General features: G+C 47.3%; 1 protein-coding gene across 1 annotated transcript; it reads left to right on the forward strand.

Moving 5' to 3' along the window:
* Nucleotides 1-599: 599 nt before the first annotated feature.
* LOC123179860 (disease resistance protein RPM1-like) lies at nt 600-16,933 on the forward strand. Its single transcript, XM_044591755.1, has 4 exons — nt 600-763; nt 1,522-1,619; nt 8,147-8,252; nt 13,995-16,933. Exon 4 carries the CDS (start codon nt 14,001-14,003, stop codon nt 16,743-16,745), a length of 2,745 nt encoding a protein of 914 aa, XP_044447690.1. The 5' UTR covers nt 600-763; nt 1,522-1,619; nt 8,147-8,252; nt 13,995-14,000; the 3' UTR covers nt 16,746-16,933.
* Nucleotides 16,934-24,686: the final 7,753 nt, after the last annotated feature.

The following is a 24,686-nucleotide window of genomic DNA, read 5'->3' on the forward strand; positions in this document are numbered from 1 at the left end:
ATTGAGCAAGCTCAAAGCATGGCATTGTTGCTTACGAGTAATGCTCATCATTGAAGGTTCAACAAACTCAAAACTGGCTGGTGCTTACGAAATAAAAGACAAAATAATGCGGGTCAAATTTCAAAACACCGAAGCGCACCTCACCACTTCCCTTCTCATCTCGATTCTGGCAGTTGGGCTTCCACTGATGGGAAAATATAACGCACCGGCGATTGTTGCATGCTGTCCCCAGCTAGACAGTGGACACCAAGGAACTGTTGTATTTCCGTTATGAATATAATGGAAAGGAGTTGTTGCCCAGTTCAAAGAAAAAAAGCTGGACACCAAGGAGAGCTAGTCAGCAGACTGCGGGTGACCGAGCCCACGTTCACGCCAGGCAGAAAACTCCATATACATATACTAGACACACATGCACAAAGAGCCAATCATTGCAGCAAAAGTCTTCCCTCATGAGTTGACAATTTGTGCTGGATCTAGATCTAGATAGGGATCAATTCACACATAGGATAATTAGAGGTACAGCTAAAGATGCGAAAGCGATCATAAGTTTAATGTGCAACTAGCTAGCACTTAATGAATTAATTCCGAGCTGTTAGTCATCAGACACGAAGTAGTACTAGTATAGTGGTTAAAATGCATCTTGCTCGACAGGAAAGCATTGGTTCACTACAGCGCCCATATACATCTGGATCAAGTCCCACATCGGCCAAGGCCAACTGACGTTCTCCATCGCAAGGGCTTGCACTCCGGCCGTCTCTTACAGGTTAGCGTTTCTTCTTCCTGCTTCTACGATATTATTCCAGTATCTGTTTTTACCCCTTCTGAACTTCTGCGGGTTGCTTCCAATAAAGGCCACTTTGTATTTACTCATACTTTCTTCAATATATACTCTGAAGTCTGAACACACACCCCTCTGTGGATAGTTAGTTGATCGATGATGTAGCTAGAGTTCTACCAATATTTTCTTGCGAGTTTGTACTTTTGGCTTCCTGTAGTTTCCGACCCCAACTTTGCTCAGCTCTTCACCTCCGAGTTTACATATCCAGCTATATGCTGTGTGTGTTAATTACTTCCTCTATGCACACATGACCACTTAAGAAAGATTCTCGATCTTGAAGTGATGGAGTTCTCGAACTTGCATGTGTACTAACCTTAAGTAGTGGACTATATATATGTAGTAATCTTCTTCTTTTTCCGGAGTTGGTTGTACCATATCTAGATGGAATATGAAGAACTCATAATCCTCCCGAGCTCCTCCTATATGTGTAAAACATTCAAGGCCAACTGCTGGTCAAAGGCATATCCGCATGAAACAAAGTGCATAATGTATTTTGTATAGGTGGCAGTATGCCACTAGTGAGTTGAACTGCTTGTTTGTCTGTTTGGGTTACATAAAAAATCAATCACCCCACGATCATCGTAAGTTTTAGAACTTCTGCCAAATATGGTTGCATATACCGAACATGTATCTTTGGAATGACACTTAAAGCATCTTTTTTTTTGCTTATATTTTTTATGCAGGGTTTCAGCACATCACTGGACATCGATCTCGCTAGATGTTCTAGTTTGTCCTTCACATTCTACCTATAGGGTTGCAGCTGGTTAAGTCACACCAGTAGGTACAGCTTTAGTTTCTTCTTGAATACTCGTAAGTTTAGTTATATATTCACTTCTATCCTACTCCCTATTTTGGTTATAATGACATATTTTACTATGGGACGGAGGGAGTAGTAAATTAATCAACTTATGTCAATCTGAATTGTTGAGATGTCTAGCATTTGATCTATTTTTACTCGCTGTGGCTTCTTCCGCACATGCCTTACATTTTTTCCCCTTGAACGATGATGACTAGAATAGTCTTTCTTAAACACTGTAAATCACACTTTCGGGTACTCAAGACAACAAATAAGATTGTACTTCAGTATAGATTTGTATAATGGGTGTGTTTGGTTGCTAGCGTAACACATGCATGCTCTGGGAGCGAAATCCAAGCTGTTTGGTTGCTTGAACCACAGTGAGAAATGTGCCTGCACGTTCCTCAAAGCAGCCCTTAGCTTGGCCCGGGAGGGAAGCTTAAACCGGCGGGTTCCTTCGATGCATGCCCGAACCGGCGCAGAGGTCTCTATTAGCTCAATGCGAGGAGAGGGAATAATGCAAGAAACCAAATGAACTGCAGAATTTGGTCTAGACCTTGTATTAGCCCATACGTGCTTTACCGGGCCAGGTTCCAGGAAGCCAAAAAATGGGCCTAGCAACTAAACACGCCCTATGCATTCCCCTAAACTTTAACTCGTGAAATAGCCCCCTAAAACTTCACTTCTCACTTCATGCCCGTGAATGTGCTGTGTTCTGTGATTCATGCCCCGCGTGAGTATTTCCGTGTGACATTAGAGGGGTAAGAAAGAACCCCTGCTGTCCCCCAAGTCTCTGGAAGGCTTGCCGGCGAAGCCATGACGGGGTGGGTGCTAGGTCACCCATATGATTACTTGATCGTCGGACGGTGCAATGCGGCGAGCGATGTTGTCGTTCTGGTGGTGCACCGCAGTGGTCCGACATAGGAACCCCCCTCGGCCGCTCTCTCTGTTGGAATTAACCATGAGTCTGTGTCCGGCTCGGACCAGAAACAAGTCACCGAATAGGACTCGTAGTAGTTAGCTAGGTTAGCTTCTATATAATCCTATGCACCCCGTGTAATCTTGGTAACCCAGACCAAAAGAAATAAAATCCCAGGAGCGACACGCTCCTGTTGCCATCCATCGGCGTCCCGTGTTCACGTGTGTGTGCCGCTGAACTAGCTCGTATCGATCAGGCAAGCCGGCAGCTTGTATTTTCTATGCGTGCGTGTGTTCGGTTGACGGAAAATCGATCCAGCAGCCTGCTAGTCAGCTTGGTGTGTACGTGCAACTTGCCGTGTACGTCTACGTCTATCTCTCCGACGGAATCGGTTAGCTCGGAAAGTACTCGAGCTAGTCTCGTACGTGCGTCTCGCCGGAAAGTACACGGCGGATCGAGGCCGGGTCTGTGCCAACACTCTCCATCACGCCTCTACGTCTCGTGCTAGCAGGACCTCAATCCCCAGCATCTCAACCTCCGCCGCCATCCAGCACGCTGCCACTGATTTTGTGGGCTCTCCGCTTGATGCTGGCGTCGGGGATTTGGGGGCGGCGGGGGGGAGGGGTGCTTCATTGCTGGACGGCTTCGGACGGAGTTCCTCCTAGAGTCGGCCATGTCGGGTGGCCTACGGGCCATTGGCATGGAAGGAGTGTCCTCTCTCACAAACTAATACAGAGCTCTCTCCTTCACAAAGTGGGCTAGCAGGCTCGCCAAATCCATCTAGGGGGGTTGGGGGCCAAGGAAGCGCCCTATTCCGGCAAGGGTAGGCACAACCTTGCTATGTGACTGAGATTCCTGGGAAGGAAGAAGGAGGTACCTTCCACCGCAGGTGGATAAAGTACGGTACGACATGGATATACCCCGACAACAGGCAGTGGGGTGAGGCAAGACGGGCTCAAACTAGGTATACATGTGGGGGTGATCTTAGATGTCGTGCAACTATAGTGGTGGCCGTCCTCTCCTTGGTTGTGAGGATGGATAGAGGCGAGGCAGTGGGTGGTCCCAATGTTGACATTGATTTGGCGGCAGCGGCTCCTTGTTTCTGATCTGGGGGCCTCGTTAGTGGCGGCGATCCTTCCCTCGGGTTGGTAAGGCGACCTTTGTACCTCGTTGTTGCATGGGCGAGACTCCGAGCGAAAGATTTGCGTTTAGGCAGCGGTGATGCCTATGGGTGTTACATCACTCAAGAGGACGCCATTGCGGTTACTCTCCTCATTCCAGATATCCAGGTGAAAACTCTAGGCCGTCATTTTGCTCTACTTGAGTTCCCAAGTGCAGGAGTTTGTAGCTACCAACATGATTCTTCCTTTTGTGAGAAACCAAGATATCAATCAATGAATATAACAATGTCTTCCAATAGGGGCAAATTTAGGCAACACAAGTGAAATTTCACTAGTGCCCCCAACAATGCTAACAAGGATGTCAACCTTCCTAGTCTTGCTTGTATTTGGTTGCTAGCTATCCCACTATGGGATAGGGATAGTCTATTTTTGGATGGCTACCACCTATTTGGTTCATGGGTGAGTAGGGATGCCCAGCCAGATACTTTGAATATTCCATCAAAATCGGGCTCCGCATGTCTGCGAGAAAGTCAAGGATCCGGGCATCCCTCGCGAGCATGCCGTCAAACGTTTTTTTTGCCACAGCGAAGGTGAGTGCGCGGCGCCCTGGCTTTCTCCTTCCTTGCCGTTCCCTCTCTCCTCCCTTTCCCCTCTCTCTCTGAAAACACAAATGCCTGCACTAGATCTGTCGGGATCCTCCCCGTACGGCTGTGGCGGCTGCTGCTAGCATGCATGCTCGTTCTGCGTCGGCTGCGGCTCGATGCCTGCTATCCAAACGGGGCAGCGACTTTTGCAGTCAACGGCGGATGCGGTCGTCCGCCCGGCCGCCTGCGAACTCCGCCGGATGCGCTCGTCCGTGGGCAGCGACTGGAGCGCCTCTTCTTAATCCCCTTGCACGACGCAACGACTGCCCCTGGCGCGTCGACAGAGAAGGCGGAGGTGTTGCACAGGCGGGAGCACCGGGTCACCATGGCCAGCCCGACCACGCAGAGCATGAAGCAGAGCACCGCCGCCAGGATGAGCAGCGTGTCCGTGAGCATGCTCGTACCACTGCTGGCCGTCGCCGGCGCGGTCGGGCGGTTGACAGACGGATGCAGCTGGTGGCGCGACATTTTCCCCATTGGTTCTGTGTGGGACGTGGAGAAGCAGCCGGACGCGGCGGCGGCGCATGTGAACCTGGTGTTGCGGTGGCTCTGCGTTGTCCCCGGACAGATGCAGCGGAGGTGGCCGCTGCGAACCTGCTGCTATGGGGCGACGGAGGAGACCGGGGTGCGGATCTGCAGCACGTCGGCGCTCCTGGCTCAGCAGCCTCGTCGGACTCCGGCGAAGGCTGCCGCCGTTGTGAGCGCACACAACTTGCTCGACGTAATGCTCAAGAGAGAGGAGAGAGAGGAGGAAGAGTCAACACACCTACGTGGCATTTTTTGGCAAGTCAGGTCCTGACGAGTGAGCCCCTCCTGTCATAAACGCGCGCAAACGACCCTAATACACCGGTCAGTGTTGTTTGCCAAAAGATTACACTAGACATGGTGTTTTCTGCCAAAAATATGTAAGGTAGTCTTTTATGCAAACGGGGCCTTCAAAATAGTGGTTTTCTGCAATTTACTCGTGAAGTGTAGATAAATTACTTGGAAATGGAAACTTTGAAGGCCTTTTTTTAGAAAAGAAGGATATACCCCCAGCCTCTGCATCTGGGCGATGCATGCAGCAATTTTATTAATTATTCACAATGACCTTATTATAAAGTAATGCATCAGTAAGTCTGAATGCACTATCTTTTGACAACACCTGTCGCTACTTCTATCTCCTTGATGAAGGGGTGCCCAATGTCCGAGCCTAATACTAAACAGATATCGCACCAAAACCTAACATCTAAAGCAGGATGCCCCAACCCAATCACAATACCGGGACTAGGTCACACACCAGTCCGGCACACTCTCAGAGGCCACTGACGCTGTCTTCCACCGATCCATCTCCAGAGCAGGTACTGACGCACCGACCTTGCAAGGCCTGCCGTCGATGCCACCACGGCGCCAAACAATGCCACCATCCTACACGTATCCATCCACACGCGCCCGTCGCCGAAACTTCGCAGTGCCATGCCGCTGGGATCTGTCATTGGCCTTGAGGTAGATGTAACACCGCTCCTCCTCTTGTCCCCTCCAGCCAGCTCCTGCTCCAAAATGATGCCCCTAGGAGGGAGAACGACACTGAAGGTGCCGTCATTATTCAATCCGATAGACCTAGATCTAGGGTTTCCCCTGAAACATCCCGATCATGTTGACACAACTTGCAACGATGACGCCTCAACAGGGAGATGACGTGCACGATCTCGCCGCCGACTTAATTCGAGCACACCCTCGCCATGTAGACGTACGGTGTCGTCGGAAAGCCAGTTGAGGACCTCCGGCCGCCCCGCCCCGGCCTCATCACGCATAGCCGGCCGGCCAAAGCCGAACCACGACAGATCTGGCCGGGACACCAGATCCATGGCCACCGCCGCCACCCATTACAACGGAGGATGCCACCAGAGCACCTCGCCAGCCATGGGTTTGCCGCCTGCCGCCGCATAGCTAGGACGCCACCATGGCTGCCGCATGAGCACACCCCGCACGAGGCGCCCCAGCGGCCTCGTGGTAGATTCTGCGCAACCCTCCTGCCCTAGCCCTTTTGGCGCCACGTGCCGCCACCACCGCGGCCAGTGTCGGCGGTAGTGATCTGCCTCGCGGAAGGGCTGGCAGAGTGAAGGAGTTGCCCCCCCGGCGTCGCCCTGGGTGGCGGTGCGAGGGGGTCGGGATTCGGTTTAACTGTTTCATCCAAGGTAATCAGCTGCTAATGCTTATATGTGTGTATGTGATGTATGTTCTTTGTACCTCAATAGATTATAAATCAACCCTGAATCTAGATGTTCGAGTGTACCTCAACCGTGAAGGAGTCCCGTATTAAAACAATAGTGAACGAGTCCTCCCAACCCATTTTTATCATTCCAATCAAACAAATTTGTGGCTCCTCACACCCACCCAAACCAAACACAACTTATGGCTATCCCTGGCCGGTTGGTTGGGGATACCCACAACCACTTATAGTATCTCTCAAACCAAACACATCCGTTGGCAACACAAATGAAATTTCACTTGTGTCCCCAACAATGCTAATAAGGATGCTAACCTTTCTAGTCTTGCTTGTTGCACAAGATAATAAGTGATAATGTGATAGATAATATTTTTTATATTTTGGGAATAAAATATAACTGAAAATGTAAGTGCTTATAGAAGTTGTTTGAAGAAAGGGGGCACCGTAGAACTTGTGCAATACTTTCCGCTAGTGTTGGGAAGGTGTGCATGGGTACAAATATTGTTTAGTCGAAACTAATCGCTAGACCGGTGGCAGGGGCAAAATTTGATGCAGTAATTAACTGTCATATAATTAACTCTCTCTCTTTCTCTCTCTGTGGTGGCAAGGGCAAAATTTGATGCAATAATTAACTATCATACAATTAACTCTCTCTCTCTCTCTCTCTCTCTCTCTCTCTCTCTCCCTCTCTCTCTGTGGGTGTGTGTCCTGGGACACCATTTAACAATACAGCGGTCTATCCAATAGTGCAAATGTTGTTGATCCAGGAGCAGAATCAGTCCGGGAAGCCTCAGCACTTCACTATGTCCATCATTTGATGACATTTTAGGATGACAACTTGCTACGTCCCGTGATTTTCGGGCTTCGTTTGAATTTTTGGGAATTAAAACGGCAACAACCAGCATATCGGCGACCTAGTCCTGGCCCCCCGATTGTTAGCCCTCATGTCCTTTGGTCCCACAAGGCCTAGATATAAACTAGAGACCGTAGGTAGAAATTTTCAACCCATTTTCGGCCATACATGACCACTATCCCATTTTTCCAATACCAAAAAATTAGGCAACTAAAAAATAGCACGGTTAATTATGTGACATACCTCTCATGTTTTGGACTAATTAAACATGTAGCATGTGGTGTCTCTTTCTCTATGGCCGCATGCAACATTTGCATTAATAACACCATGGTAGGAGGTAATATCTAATCAATTATTCTCAGGAAGAGATAACGATATTGTATATATGCAAATTGGATTTTTGACAGTGACCTTGTATTTTGAATTGGAGGAACTAGTAATCTTCTTTTTCTGGAGTTGAACCATATCTAGACTCAATATGAAGAACTCATCCGCCTGGGCTACATTTGTAGAACATTCACGACCATTTTTGGTTGGAGGCATGCATATCCGCATGAAACAAAATGCCGAATGTATTTTGTATTGGTGGTAGTATGTCGCTAGCGGGTTGAACTGCTAATTTTTCGTTGGGGTTACTTAATAGTGAAACAAAATCAATCACCAAGCTCACCATAAGTTTTGGAACCTCTACTAAATATGTAAACATATACTGAACATTTTCTTAGATATAAAACTTAATGCATATTTTTGTGTATTTTTTATGCAGGGTTTGAGGCTTTGAGCTAATCACTGGACATCGATCTCACTAAATGTTCTAGATTGGTTTTCGCATAACACCTAAAGGGCTGCAGCTAGTTAAGTAACATTAGTAGGTACGCCTTTAATTTCTTGTTGAATACTCGCAAGTTTAGTTTGCTGGTAAATTAATCAACTTATGTCAACCTGAATTTTTTAAATGCCCGACATTCCTTTTTTCACTCATGTGCTATGGTTTCTCTCACCACACGACTTATATATTTCTTTCCTTGAATAAATAGTGATAGGAATAGTCTTTCTTAAACGTTGTAATACACTGTTGTAGGCTATGTTTCAACGGAAAAGCACACTTTTGGGTACTCAAGAAAACAAATAAGATTGCATTTGAGGACATATTGGTATAATGGGCTTCTCTATGCTTTCCACAAAGTTTATCTCCTCAAATAACACCCTAAAACTCAACTTCTGCATTCATGCCCATGTGGATAGTGGGGACGTGGCTAGGTAGCACTAAGGACAGCGGAAATCGGTGCCGGTTGGTCATAGGCTTTTGGAAGCATGATGACAGCTGCTGGCAGGGTCGGGAGCGGGCGAGGCGGTTGGGCTCATCGGGTGGGAGGGAGATGAGGATGTTGTCGACGAAGAGGTCGGCGAGCAGCAGTGTGTCGACTGGGTTTTGGCGGACTCATGTCAGCAACAGGCAATTGGTGGAGGGTTGTAGGGCTGCAATGGGCGATTAGGAGTGAGCCAAGGAGTGAGGGTCAAATTACGACCACCTTTGCTTGATCAATCGATGAGGCGGAATGGAGGAGGCTGGGGATTTCAGTGAGGGAGTCGTGTAGCAAGAAGAGAGGGCGTTGGCTATGGTCGGAGCTCAGCGGTGTGTACTCACGTGCCTCTGCGGCCACTACGGTCAGCAGAGATTACCATCGGTCCCATGATCTCACGAGAGAGACAAGAGGGGGGGAGGGGGGTACAAAGGGAAACAGAAGAGGTTACCTTCCTCCTATGGTTTATAGGATTTTGTCGGAATTCTAAAGGATAGGAATTTTACAAGAAAGAATAATATTTTAAGCCCTTAGGTTTGTAGGAATGGGTTCCTATTCCTATGCATGATAGGAATCAATTCTTCACATTTCAAAGAAAAAAAACATTAGCCTAGACTCAATGGAAAATTTCATATCCTAAGAATCAAATGACATCTCTTTCCCTATGGAAATGAGATATATGTCATCTCACATTCTATGGTTTTCCTACTCCCATGACATTTCCATCTTATAAACCAAAGGAGGCCTAAAGGAGAAAGCAAACTGTTTTCTCCAAGTTTGTGGTGGCATTTCCATGTAATTTTTCTGAACTCTGTCTTCCTTGTTGCTGAGGTCCGAGAATGGCAAGCTTCTCTCAATCTTGAATTTTTGCATTACATGACATTAGTCAGCATTTTGACTCAGCAGAGCTAGGGCGTGTAGCAAGGCTCCACCCATGGAGTCAGCAGTTCTAGGAGCTGGAGCGCTACCAAAGGCACCCTAACACTCTTTTTACAAATTTCTTGTTTGCGATGGATTTTTCTATGCAAAAACAAACAACCTAGAATTTCTATATTCTACAACTATATTGTTACATTACTCAAAAATACAATTAAAATTCGAATAAATAACTAGATTGTCAATGTATCAGTGTGTCGTTGTTGTCCTTTTGGAACTAGATCAATTTTCTATTTGGCATGGACATGGAGTATCTACACCCGAACTCAAATGCTCCTTTGTGAACAGTAAAATAAAAAAAATAGTAAAGAAATTCAAAAAATCTGAATTTTTTGGCAAACTTTGGCAAATGTTTAGTATGCTGGCAAAAATTTCAGCATGAAACAACATTCGTGGAAGGCATGGCAAAAAAATCAATATTCCAAATATGCTTGTTTTGAAAACATTTTGGAGCGCAGATTTTATTTTTGCCACGCCTTCCACGAATGTCGTTTGATACTGAAATTTTGCAAGCATAAACAACATTTCTCAAAGTTTACCACAAAAAAGATTCATAATTTTTTAATTTGTTTACTATTTTTTTATTTTACTGTTCACGAGGGAGCATTTGAGTTTAGGAACAGAATAGGACTTTCGATTTGGCATGTCCTACATATCCAAACTCTTGTTAAGAAAGACAGTATGTAGGACATGCCAAAGTCTTGTTAGAAATGTTGACGACCGTCTTCCCCTTGACATATGTCATCGAAAATTCTGACATAAATATAGGAAAATACGAGCACATATGGCAAGTCTAAAACTTAAACTTGGATGGGTTGGTTCCATCAAAAGAATCCTAACCATCCGAGCTACCCTCAGTTCATTGCATATACCATGTTCTATTCCTATCACAAATGGATTTGTAAAATAAACTATTTAGAGATATCCCAATTATTTTAAAGAATCTTTCTTTTTTATGCCCTTATTCGTGTGGTCGCACTACAGCTATCGGTGGAACTTTGCGTTCCAACTATGGGTAGTATAGGGGTCAGGTTCTGCTCACCGCGCTACATACCAAACAAAACAGGGGATGGCGCATGGGAGTTTTATTTCTAAACCTACCTTTCCGCGTAGTGCTATCGGCAGAACTGTCTTCCACTTCCAAACCCAAATTTTCAAATACACACTCACTTGCACTAGAACCGAAACTCGCAAGGACACGCAGATGCTGGGGCACGCACCTTCCCAGCTGTGCCCGGCTGCCTGATTATCTCATGATCTACAAAGTTGTTGAATTCCACATGAGGGCACGCCAAATTTTAAGTTTTTGTTTCTGAAACTTGTGATTCAGTCGTTCGCTCGTACCAAGTTTTGCGATGTTGTCATTCTCTTGAACCAAGTTTCAACAATTGAAACTTACTGAAGTTTTAAAAACTCATCAAAATTAATTCCAAATGTATCTTATTTGAAAGCTCACGTCAAAAGAAACAAGAATATCCAAATGGAGCTTAATTTAATCTTTTGGTTCAAAAGAGATAAAAGATTCAAAATTGAAAGTCGAAAGAGAAATATGGTGCATACCCCCGCCCCTGCGTGCCACAAATCTCCTCCAACATGCAGAATGGTATTCTGGCAATATGTAGCACCTTCGATCATGTGAGTGGCTGGAAGGGCCGTTTGCCAACTCAACCGATGGACGATGCCATGTGTCAATTAAATACCTTTTCATGGGGGTTTAGCTGTCAATTGGAACCGGGGGAGGCATTCCCAACCTTAGCACTGGATGTAGGGCTAGTTTGGAAAACATTCCCATTCCGACGCATGTTAGAGCCGAGTAAGGCGTACACAGAGACTTTTAACCTCCCCCGTTGATCTATGAAGGCGCGACACCAGGGCAACCCAACCCTAGCCGCCAGAACCACACTCCATCTCTGCTCCGCCGTGCCGGTGGGGGCTTGTGCAAGGTCACTCTCCTACACTGACGAGCACTATCCTAGTATGGAGTTGTGTCCTAGGCTACAGTGATACCCTTGTCTATTGCCCCTAATTTGCTTGTTGTTGGGCGTCTGGTGGTGCGTGAATGCTCAAGAAATGTGTGCCGATGACCGTCAGCCGTCAACGGCGATGCCTGCAACGCGGCATCCCACCCTTGTGGTGTTGTCCTGCACTCTTTGTTGGCTCCATGGATGTTGAGTGTTCTGTGCCTAGTCAGGGGTTGCTAGATGCTGGGGGCAGCAACGGAGGTGCTATTTCCCTTTTAGGAGGCGATGCCATGGAGTCTTGGTCCATCCAACCTCTTGCCAAGGTGCTGGATCCATGGTTGCTTCTCTGCCTACCAATCTCTTGCAACTCCTCTATAGCTCCTTCAAAGCCTCCCTGCTGCCGCAACTCGGTGCATCTTCCTGTCATCAACTCACAATTATGTGCGTTCCCCGCAAAAAAATTCACAATTATGTGCACTCCCATCTGGGAAATGACCCCATATCAAATGGAAAGGCTTTCGCCAGTGGCACTCTTCGAGGTCATGTCACTCCTGCATCGCTCATTCTCCCCACCTTCCATGGGCTATGACCAGCCTTACGGTAGAGAATTTGCATATTCATCTCGTGCATGAACGACTGAGCTAGTGATGGTGTACCTACTTGTTGATGATAGTTCGCGATGTTCCTGCTTGTGGTTTTGATGTTGCTTCAATTGGAGCCCTCTTAGTTTGGATACAAATTATTGAATGAGACACTAATGTTGAAAAATTTCTTAAATATATTACCAATGGGACAACACGTGTCTAAATGGACACCGACACCAAAAATGAGGAAAAATAAAATCTGGAGCTGAGCGGGCGGGTGGGCTCGCCAAAAAACTGAACATCTTTTTTGATAAGGGGTGGATTTTATTAGCACGCACACAACCAAAAGGAACACACACACACATAAAAATAGGCTACCTAATAGCAAAGTCATATTAAATTAGAGCTATGTGTAGGCAAGGAATAAAAGAATAAATCTAAAGCGGACAGATCTGTGATTGGCAAACTACAACAATGACCATATTCGCATCAGTCATCTCATAACACCATATGATCGACGAGGTTCTTCAATGGCAAAGACTTCTGGAAAGGAGCGATGCTCGAGCGCCATCGCCAGATCCAACCACCAAAGGCCAGAATCTAGTTTTTCACCCTGAAGAATCAGTCCAAGCATATACGAGCAATGCTTTAACAAGGTAACGACATAAAAATATTGCCATTGTCAGGTATAACTCACAGGGTCATGCCTAGGCAACCTGGAACTCGAGATCGGGTGCTCGTCGCAACATCATCGACGTCACCCATGTGTTGTCGCCACCACTTTCTTGCGATCCCAGCAACTACAGACAATGTGTGATCGCGGCCACTTCACAACCACTCTCCGTCAACCCTCGGTCCACAGTTTACATCTCATCGTTGAAGTCAACCACCGGATATGGAGAAAGGAACCCTCACAAAGCGCATTCCGTGGCCACTCGTCGGATAGAGTCCTGCATGTGCCCGTCGGCCCAGCGGTCAACATGGTCAAAACTAGAGAACGAAAGGCAGATCACCATCGCCAATGTGGGCGTGCCGCCTGCCGCGCGCCGCTTCCGCTGGATCAAGAGCACACAACCGCCAGATCGGCATCACACCTCCCATCAGGAAGCCAAATGGGGACGCCGCGTCGCTCAAACACGCGCCACCTTCAACCAAGTTGGATCCCCAAGCTAGCCCATGCCCAGACGTCGTCCACCACCACCACCCGCACGATGACATGGCTGAGGGCCTCCACCATGGCCAAATCACCCGGCTAAGACTCTGTGCGAGCCGCACCGCCCGCACCCTCCACAACGACCTTGATGTGCCACCGTGTTCATCCACATGCATCGTGCCCCATGCTGTCGTGCCTTTGTGCTCCAGATCTAGTTGAGCCCCCGTGCGCCTAGGTGCCTCGCGGCACCCGCGAACACAGAGAGGGAGGAGAAACCACTGCCGTTGCCATCAGCCGCATCGGCTTAGCCTGGCAGCGATGAAGGGGAGGGAGGGGAGGCCGGCTACGCTGGAGGCTCCACTTGTGTTCACCCGTGGGGACGGGACGCATGGGCGATACGGTTCGGTTTTATAGTTAATGCCTGCAAAATGTACTCAGCCTGTTTTACTAATTTGTTTTAGCAATATTCCAGTACACACATATTTTTATCTACTTGCTATTTTTTCTTGGCAAAGTTAATGGTTCTACATATGCACTATTACCGCGCACCTTCATCTTTTATCCGTTTTAATCTGCTATGCTATTACAATCCATTCATCAGCTAGTATTATTGTACTCGATCCCTGCTTCTTGTATTATGCATTATATAACTTGTTGGGTGTTCGTGTATTTTCAGGACCAGATGGCGGAGGCGATACTCCTTGCTGTGTCGAAGATTGGGGCAGTCATTCTGAATCAAGCAGTCACGGATGTGGTACAGAAGCTATCGAAGATTGAAGCTCTAAAGGAATTGCCAACAAAAGTCAAAAGAATCAATGTAGAACTAACGACCATGAATAATATAATTCTTGATTTGGGCACAGCACATCTCAGTAACAATGTCATCAAGGGTTGGATTGGAAATGTAAGAGATCTGGCTTACCGTGTTGAGGATGTAATTGATAAGTACTCATATGAGGCTCTTAAGCTCAAGGACGAAGGCTTCCTGCAACGGTACATCTTCGGAGGTTCACGCCATATAAAGGTCTTCAGTAAAATTGCCGAGGAAATTGAGGATATAGAGAAGGATATCATGCAGATCAAAGAGTTGCCTAAATATTGGAGGGACACAGTGCAACCCACAAACAATGATCATGCAAAGATTGATAAGACGCGGTCTGGTAGCTGCTTTCCAGGACTCTTTAGTGATGAGGATCTTGTGGGAATTGATGAAAATAGGAGCAAGTTGACTGAATGGTTGAGCACTGATGATAAAGAAAGCTCGGTGATAACAGTTTCTGGTATGGGAGGCTTGGGGAAAACAACCCTTGTGAAGAATGTGTATGATAGGGAAAAAGTCAACTTCCCTGATACTCATGCTTGGATTGTGGTGTCACAGGCATATGATGTAGTTGATTTGCTGGGGTCATTGCTCACCAAGCTACGGCTCACACAAGGGACACAATCTCCTCTTAGCATGGATGCCAAAGCTAATGTTTATGACTTAACAGAGGCAATAAGGAAGACACTACAAGACAGGAAGTGTTTAATCGTGCTTGATGATGTGTGGGACAAAGATGCATATACACAGATGTGCAATGCTTTCCAGGGTCTCCAAGGAAGTCGTGTTATGATCACAACACGGAAGGAAGATGTTGCCGCTCTTGCTTCACCTAGGCGTCGCCTGGTACTCCAACCATTGGGTAGTGCCGAATCATTTAAGCTATTTTGCTCAAGGGCTTTCCACAACAGCCCAAACTGTGAGTGCCTGCCAGAGCTCGTGACAGTGGCTGTTGATGTTGTTAAGAAGTGTCATGGCCTGCCATTGGCTATTATATCTGCTGGCAGCCTATTGTCCACGAAGCAACCAACAGAGTATGTATGGAATCAGATGTCCAAACAACTTCGGGACGAGTTTAAAGGGGATAACAATGTCCAAGCTATACTTAATCTGAGCTACCATGACTTGTCAGGTGATCTCAGGAACTGCTTCCTGTACAGCAGCTTGTTCCCTGAAGATTATGCAATGTCACGGGAGAGCCTTGTGCGGTTGTGGGTTGCTGAAGGATTCGTGATGAGGAAAGGAAACAACACGCCAGAAGAAGTGGCTGAGGGAAATCTGATGGAACTCATCGGCCGGAATATGTTGGAAGTTGTGGAGTGGGATGAGCTCTTCAGGGTTAGTAAATGTAAGATGCATGACATTGTCCGTGACCTTGCTCTTGCTGTGGCTAAAGAGGAGAGGTTTGGCTCTGCGAGTGATTCAGGCGAAATGGTTCGCATGGATAAAGAAGTTCGTCGATTCTCGACATCAAGTGGTTGGACTGACAGTAACACAGATGCAAGAGTGGAATTTCCACGGCTGCGCACCATCATGTCCCTTGCGGCATCTTCGTCCTCTACCAACATGCTTTCCTCGGTTTTCTCTGGATCCAACTACCTTACTGTTCTCGAGCTTCAAGACTCTGCAATAGTCGAAGTGCCAGCATCCATAGGAAATCTGTTCAATCTCCGCTACATCGGTTTGAGGCGTACCAATGTCCAATCACTGCCAGACACCATAGAGAAACTCTTAAACCTAGAGACATTGGACATCAAGCAAACAAGAGTAGAAAAGATCCCGCCAGGAATTGTAAAGATTGAGAAGCTGCGACATCTCTTAGCAGACAGGTTTGCTGATGAGAAGCAAACCGAATTCCGATACTTTGTCGGGGTTGAAGCGCCTCATATGATTTCCAACTTTCAAGAACTGCAAACTCTTGAGACCGTCCATGCCAGCAAAGACTTGTCCCTGGAGTTGAAGAAAATGAGGAAGCTGCAAACTGTTTGGGTTGATAACATTAATGCATCTAACTGTGACGACCTTTTCAAAACCCTCTCAGATATGCCCCTTCTTTCTAGCTTACTTCTCTCTGCATATGATGAGAACGAGAAACTTTCTTTCCTATCACTAGTGCCAATTTCCAAGAAGCTCCACAGACTAATCGTCAGAGGTGGCTGGGCTGATGGGACACTCAAGTGCCCAATATTTCAGGGCCATGGGAGGAATCTCAAGTACTTGGCTCTAAGTTGGTGTAATCTTGGGAAAGAAGATCCGCTGCAGTTGTTGGCATCTCATCTGCCAGCTCTAACTTATCTCAGTCTTAACAGGGTGAGTAGTGCAGCAATATTGGTCCTTTCTGCCGGGTCCTTTTCTAAGCTGAAGACACTCGTCTTGAAGTGCATGCCTAATGTCAAGCAACTGGATATTGAAGAGGGTGCCATTCCACACATTGATGGGATCTACATCGTGTCACTCGTGGAGCTGAATATGGTCCCTCGTGGCATTGAATCCCTTGGGACCCTCAAGAAGCTCTGGATGCTGGGACTGCACAAGGACTTCAAGGCCCAGTGGAATCTGAACCAGATGCACAACAAGATGAAGCATGTTCCAGAGCTCCGTTCCTAGCAAAAAGCAGCAATCTATCTCCCTCGGTTATTAAGAAATGTAAGGATTTCTTATGCATTGTAAGTGTGCGCACATTTAATTATTTGACAGGAGTCCTACGGTACTGTAATAGTATCAACAACTATTAATTTCTTTGTGATTGTATGTTGTCATGCATTGTTGGTTGTTTCTGTAATAATTCCTAAAACACCGGCCTTCCTTGCCATCAGGACATAAAATGAGAGTGAGTTTTTCATTATATATGATTTTCGCTGCTTGAATTCGCTTGATGTCATAGATAGACCGATTGTCTGGGCAAATTCTTTCATGACATATCAGGAAACTCTTCGGTCCTTTTCAATTGCTTCTGCAATCTGCCGCTTTTCTCTCTATGTTTCCACCACCAGGGCGATATTTTTTTGGCACAGTCCTAATCTCACCCTAGCAGATTATGTGACATGAAGATCGTTCAATTATGTGACATTTATGTTTGTGATGTTTGGAACACCCTAGCAGATTTGCCAGATTAAAATTCAGAGTCGAGAGACAGGCAGCAACTTTTTGAGATGCTAGCTCACTACTACTACTAGTTCTACAGATTTAAACGCTGGTGTCGAATTTCAAGTTTCACTGAAAACTTTTCGTCTGTATATATATATATAGCTTATATAAAATCAACGTCCTTACTGACATGGGCAAAAAAAGAAGCAGTATCATCAACATGAGCGGATCCGAAAACCTAAGCAAGCAGTGGTGTGGTGCAGTAAGTAAGTAGTACCTCCTGATCTTGGATTGTGAGACGAACGGCTGCTGCTTGCTGCCGTTGGGGTGGACGGGGCGGCAGATCGCCGAGACAGCCACCGATGTGGGGGGCGACGGCCGGGGATCAGCTCCCAGCCGTCTGCGGTTGCGGTTGCTTCTGCTGGTGGTGGTGGAGGTGGTTTGCGGAGACCTGCACATGCTTGCCGCCGTCGGGAGCGGACGGCGTCATCGTCGGCCGGGGATCAGCTCAACGCTAGCGGGCTGTTGAGGCGGCTGGGACGGATGATGAGAGTGGTGCGCGGCCTGCCGTCCTACTTCTAACATGGCCTGCTAGCCCACTTAAGCAAACAAGGCCTGCTAGCTCACTCGAAGAAACAAGGCCGAGTAGGCAGAGCCTCCCAGCCCACGACCAAAGCCTTCCCGTCTGAGCTTCAACTTTACTCAACTCTCCTTACAGAGTTTTTCTTACGCTCATGGTGTCATTGTGTCAAAAATAGTCGGGCAAACAAACACCTCGCCCTACCCCGTCACCGCCATCTGCCCTCGTCACCGTAGCGGTCATCCACCACGAGGACCCGTCGGCAAACCGCCATCTCCCTCCACCCGGGGAAGACGTTGGCCGCCATGTCCTCGTCAACCCCAGCCCTTGTAATCGCCTCGTTGCACTAGTGCAGAACCGGGCTACAGCACCGATTCATAAGGGCCTTTAGTGCCGGTTCTGCAACCAGCACTAAAGGGTGGGGACTAAAGATCACTCCCCTTTAGTACCGGTTATGCACGAACTGCCGCTAAAGGGCCATCACGTGGCACGAGCCGGCGCCGGGGACGGGGAGACCTTTAGTACCGGTTGGTAACATTAACCGGTACTAAAAGGCTAGGGGGTTTTGGGTTCAGGGTTTATTTTTTCTTTAATTTTGTGTTTTTCATTTTTTTTCGTTTGCTGGTATTTTACGATACTACATATTGTACACGTTATGCATATAAATATAAATAGAATTTCTCGTAGAACCGATCATATATCTCGCACCACCATATTCACACATACGCATGTACGTATATATATACAATTTGGTATATACAATTTCTCCTACATGGAGGCATTACTGCGGTAGCGGGTAATGGAATTCTTCTCTAGGATCTATGACCTGGTCGAGCAAAAATCCCGCTATTTCCTCTGCAATTGCTCGTACGCGATCCATTGGTAGGAGCTTCTGCCGCACCTCATTGAACTGTTAAGAAGGAGATCAATATGCATGTATTAGTTATGTGTCTAGATATCAATAATGATGTAAAAATTGTGTATATGTTCTGGCAAACGTACCCATATCTGTCTATCAGATGTGCTCCTTTTGGACGTCATCATGCGAATGTTCTCGCAAACGTAGTATGCACATAAATCATTCCCCGGCTCCTGCTTCATGGCCTGTACGAGAATATAGTTTAATTAGATAATAATTAATCAAGCATGATAATTAATGTTATTAAAACTATAAAATTAAAGAGATTGAATGGTAGCTAGCTAGCTAGTACTACTTAATTAATTACCGTGGGTCGATACCAATACAGTTTTTCTCTGAACGGGCCTGGAACGTCTTCAATGAACTTTTGCCAAGCCCTGCTGGCCCGCCGGCAAAGAAATGAATAAAGGAGTTATTAATTAGTTGATATCAGGACATGTATATAATGATTGAAATTACCTGTTGACTATCCCCTTCACGATTGAGTACTCTTTAGGTTTTATAAGCAGTGAGTCAAGTACTTCAACTTTTCCTTCTTTAACTTTAATGTCTACCAAGATCCAGTGGTACCTACATGCGCACGTTTGCATGTATAAATTAAGCGGGCATGTGCATAACACTCATCAACTAACCCTAAACCCTATGCACTTATTAACATCTAGCAAGTAACAAAAACAGAATTTGCAGTACAAGACAATGTGACTCACTGGAAGTTGTAAGGAAGTAGTATATCTGCATTGATATTGAGGCGCTTCAAGAAATCTAGCATGTTATTCTCTACTTCTTGTTTATAATGTTCATATGACCATATCTCTTCATTAATGGTATTTGGGTCAATGAACCCAATGCCATGGTGTCCAGTTTTTCTTATTTCGGACATCTTCATTCTGCATAATACCACAGAAAAGAATATAGTGAGGATAATTACAGGTAATGATCAACGAGAGCACTACAACTAGCTTGAGACTTAAATTACAGAAAGAAATCACTTACAGACAATAGCAACTGACGAGAGATTTGTCGAGTGCGTCATAATTGAATAACTGAAACCGTTCTGTATACTCAATAGACAGAGCTAGCTTATGGAAGTAATCCTCTTCCTTGACTTCCACCATGAGGGACTGTAGATTGTGGGTCTTGCAAATTTCCATGTACCATTGATGCAATTCATACATTCTCATTGGGAGGTTCTTGACCTCCTCGGGCTTGACCAAAGGTTCGCCGCGGACATATTTCTGTTTTATTTCCTCCTCTCTAAGCGGAGACATGGGCTCGATCTCGAGGAGTTGTCCAACAGTCATACCGAGCATTTCAGCCTGCATTATATGCTCCTCGGTTATTACCAGATTGCCCAGCTGGGGAACGTTAATGGTTTGCCCACATATATATAGGGCGCCGGTACTCTTATGTGTTGTTGGCACAACAAGCGGGGGGATCGATTGCGTCGCCTGTTCTCCCAGCTGGGGAACGGTTTTCCCGCATTTTTTGCTAGCTGCTTGGCTCGAGCTCGAGCTCAACTCCTTGTGTATTCGTGCTCGATGTGCCTTCCTGATTTGGCGCTCATAGTCTGAGTCAACAGGCTTGGGAGCTGGTGGTCTAGCCATACGAATAAAGTGGTCAATCGTTTCCTCAGGCACTTTCTCCCTTGGCGGCGGTGCCGGTTTCGGTCCAAAATGGGCGTCCACTTGGGCCTTCACTATGGCTGCGTTTTGCTCCTCGGTCATGTCGTAAGGCCTCTGAGGAAGAGGAGCGAGGCTTGGACCATATTTATATCGCTTGCCTCCGCCTGTACCTCCTGTACTACCTCGACTCGCAGCGCTGCGCACCATAGATGCGGCGGCTCTCTTCCCCGATTGCTGAGGCGGCGGAGACGGCTGACGTGGCTGAGTTGGAGCAGCAGGAGTGGCCTGCCGTGCCGGACTTGAAGTAGGAGGAGTGGCCTCACGCGGTGTCGGACTTGAAGCAGGAGGAGTGGCCTCACGCTGTGCCGGACTTGAAGCAGGAGGAGTGGCCTGCTGCTATGCCGGACTTGGAGGAGGAGGAGTGGCCTCACATCGAGGAGTAGTCGGATGACGACCCGGTGTCGGTGGCATTCGAAAGATGATGCAATCCTTTCTCCATAGGATGATACAATGTATGGCCTCTCCTAGTGTGTGCTCCTCGTGTTGTCCAGGAATGTCAAGCTCTAGTCCCGAATATTGGTCCACCACCTCATCAACCATGACACGAGCATAGCCGGCTGGAATCGGGTTGCAATGGAAGGTTGCTTCGGGAGAATTTGTATAAGCAACGGCGTCCGCCACCATCATGGATATGTTCTCCATTTTGAATTGTAGCTCACAGTTAGTGTTCTCCATTATGTCATCCACAGGGTATCTATCCAGCAGTGCGTCCCCCGGGGCGGAACCAACGCTACTTCTCGGCATGGATGGGATGGTGCTATCCAATGCTGGATCATTCGCTAGCTGCTGCTGCTGCTGCTGAGACCCCCTTTCCTGGCTAAGTGAGTCGATCTGCTGCTGCTGCCGCTGGAATCTGAGTGCCAAGTCCGCGTGCGCTGATTCTAGGCCTTGAAGGCGTTCTGCTTCCTGCTTCCTCTGCTCCTCCTCCATCTTCCTCTTCTTCCCCTCCTCCATCTTCCTTCTTGCACGGGTCCTGTAGTCGTCATTCCATTCCGAAAAGCCCTCATACCAGGGAATAGCGCCCTTGCCTCGTGTTCTTCCCGGGTGTTCAGGATTTCTCAGGGCGTGCGTAAGCTCGTCGTTCTCTCTGTTGGGCGTGAACACCCCCGTTCGAGCATCTTCTATTGCTTGAAGTAACTTCCCTTCGGCTCCTTTTAGACTTGCCTTATTGTAAACCAGGCTTGTCTTCGGGTCCAACGCCCCCCATGCGCATAGAACCAAGTTCAGCACCTGGGGGGCCAGCTCCTAGTAACTGGAGTGACCCCTGCATCCAGCATCTCTTCCTCAGACTTATCCCACTTAGGCATTGCCACCGTGTTGTTGGAAATATGCCCTAGAGGCAATAATAAATGGTTATTATTATATTTCTTTGTTCATGATAATTGTCTATTGTTCATGCTATAATTGTATTGTCCGGAAATCGTAATACATGTGTGAATACATAGACCACAACATGTCCCTAGTAAGCATCTAGTTGACTAGCTCGTTGATCAACAGATAGTCATGGTTTCCTGACTATGGACATTGGATGTCATTGATAACGGGATCACATCATTAGGAGAATGATGTGATGGACAGGACCCAATCCTAAGCATAGCATAAAAGATCGTGTAGTTTCGTTTGCTAGAGCTTTTCCAATGTCAAGTATGTTTTCCTTAGACCATGAAATCGTGCAACTCCCGGATACCGTAGGAGTGCTTTGGGTGTGCCAAACGTCACAACGTAACTGGGTGACTATAAAGGTGCACTACGGGTATCTCCGAAAGTGTCTGTTGGGTTGGCACGGATCGAGACTGGGATTTGTCACTCCGTGTGACGGAGAGGTATCTCTGGGCCCACTCGGTAATGCATCATCATAATGAGCTCAATGTGACTAAGGCGTTAGTCACGGGATCATGCATTGCGGTACGAGTAAAGAGACTTGCCGGTAACGAGATTGAACAAGGTATTGGGATACCGACGATCGAATCTCGGGCAAGTAACATACCGATTGACAAAGGTAATTGCATACGGGATTGATTGAATCCTCGACACCGTGGTTCATCCGATGAGATCATCGTGGAACATGTGGGAGCCAACATGGGTATCCAGATCCCGCTGTTGGTTATTGATCGGAGAGGCGTCTCGGTCATGTCTGCATGTCTCCCGAACCCGTAGGGTCTACACACTTAAGGTTCCGTGACGCTAGGGTTGTAGAGATATATGTATGCGGAAAACCGAAAGTTGTTCGGAGTCCCGGATGAGATCCCGGACGTCACGAGAGGTTCCGGAATGGTCCGGAGGTGAAGAATTATATATAGGAAGTCCAGTTTCGGCCACCGGGAAAGTTTCGGGGGTTACCGGTATTGTACCGGGACCACCGGAAGGGTCCCGAGGGTCCATCGGGTGGGGCCACCTATCCCGGAGGGCCCCGTGGGCTGAAAGTGGAAGGGAACCAGCCCCTAGTAGGCTGGGCGCCCCCCCATGGGCCTCCCCCCATGCGCCTAGGGTTGGGAACCCTAGGGTGGGGGGGCTTCCCCCTTGCCTTGGGGGGCAAGGCAACCCCTTCCCCCCTTGGCCGCCGCCCTCCCTTGGAGATCCCATCTCCCAGGGGCCGGCGCCCCCCCCAGGGGCCTATATAAAGGGGGGGGGAGGGAGGGCAGCAACCAACAGCCTTGGGCGCCTCCCTCCTCCCCTGCAACACCTCTCTCTCTCGCAGAAGCTCGGCGAAGCCCTACCGGAGACCCGCTACATCCACCACCACGCCGTCGTGCTGCTGGATCTCCATCAACCTCTCCTCCCCCCTTGCTGGATCAAGAAGGAGGAGACGTCGCTGCACCGTACGTTTGTTGAACGCGGAGGTGCCGTCCGTTCGGCACTCGTTCATCGGTGATTTGGATCACGGCGAGTACGACTCCATCATCCACGTTCATTGGAACGCTTCCGCTCGCGATCTACAAGGGTATGTAGATGCACTCCTTTCCCCTCGTTGCTAGTAGACTCCATAGATGCATCTTGGTGAGCGTAGGAAAATTTTAAAATTATGCTACGATTCCCAACAGTGGTATCAGAGCCAGGCCTATGCGTAGTTACTATGCACGAGTAGAACACAAAGAAGTTGTGGGCGTTGAGTTTGCCAATTCTTCTTGCCGCTACTAGTCTTTTCTTGTTTCCGCGGCATTGTAGGATGAAGCGGCCCGGACCGACCTTACACGTACGCTTACGTGAGACTGGTTCCACCGACTGACATGCACTAGTTGCATAAGGTGGCTAGCGGGTGTCTGTCTCTCCTACTTTAGTCGGAACGGATTCGATGAAAAGGGTCCTTATGAAGGGTAAATAAAAATTGGCAAATCACGTTGTGGTCATACGTAGGTAAGAAACGTTCTTGCTAGAAACCTACAAACCACGTAAAAACTTGCAACAACAATTAGAGGACGTCTAACTTGTTTTTGCAGCAAGTGCTATGTGATGTGATATGGCCAGAAGATGTGATGAATGATATATGTGATGTATGAGATTGATCATATTCTTGTAATAGGAATCACGACTTGCATGTCGATGAGTTTGACAACCGGGAGGAGCCATAGGAGTTGTCTTTATTATTTTGTATGACCTGCGTGTCATTGAATAACGCCATGTAAATTACTTTACTTTGTTGCTAAACGCGTTAGCCATAGAAGTAGAAGTAATGGTTGGCGTGAAGACTTCATGAAGACCCAATGATGGAGATCATGATGATGGAGATCATGGTGTCATGCCGGTGACGAAGATGATCATGGTGCCCCGAAGATGGAGATCAAAGGAGCATGATGATATTGGCCATATCATGTCACTATTTGATTGCATGTGATGTTTATCATGTTTTACATCTTATTTGCTTAGAACGACGGTAGTAAGTAAGATGATTCCTTATAATAATTTCAAGAAAGTGTTCACCCTAACTGTGCACCGTTGCGAAGGTTCGTTGTTTCGAAGCACCACGTGATGATCGGGTGTGATAGATTCTAACGTTCGAATACAACGGGTGTTGACGAGCCTAGCATGTACAGACATGGCCTCGGAACACACACAATACACTTAGGTTGACTTGACGAGCCTAGCATGTACAGACATGGCCTCGGAACACGGAGGACCGAAAGGTCGAGCATGAGTCGTATAGAAGATACGATCAACATGGAGATGTTCACCGATCTTGACTAGTCCGTCTCACGTGATGATCGGACACGACCTAGTTAACTTGGATCATGTTTCACTTAGATGACTAGAGGGATGTCTATCTGAGTGGGAGTTCATTAAAT

Source organism: Triticum aestivum, chromosome 1D (genome assembly GCF_018294505.1).
Source record: "Triticum aestivum cultivar Chinese Spring chromosome 1D, IWGSC CS RefSeq v2.1, whole genome shotgun sequence".
Taxonomy (NCBI): Eukaryota; Viridiplantae; Streptophyta; class Magnoliopsida; order Poales; family Poaceae; genus Triticum; species Triticum aestivum.

Coding starts and splice junctions, on each gene's coding strand:
- LOC123179860 (XM_044591755.1), top strand. CDS start 14,001: ATGGCGGAGGCGATACTCCTTGCTGTGTCGAAGATTGGGGCAGTCATT.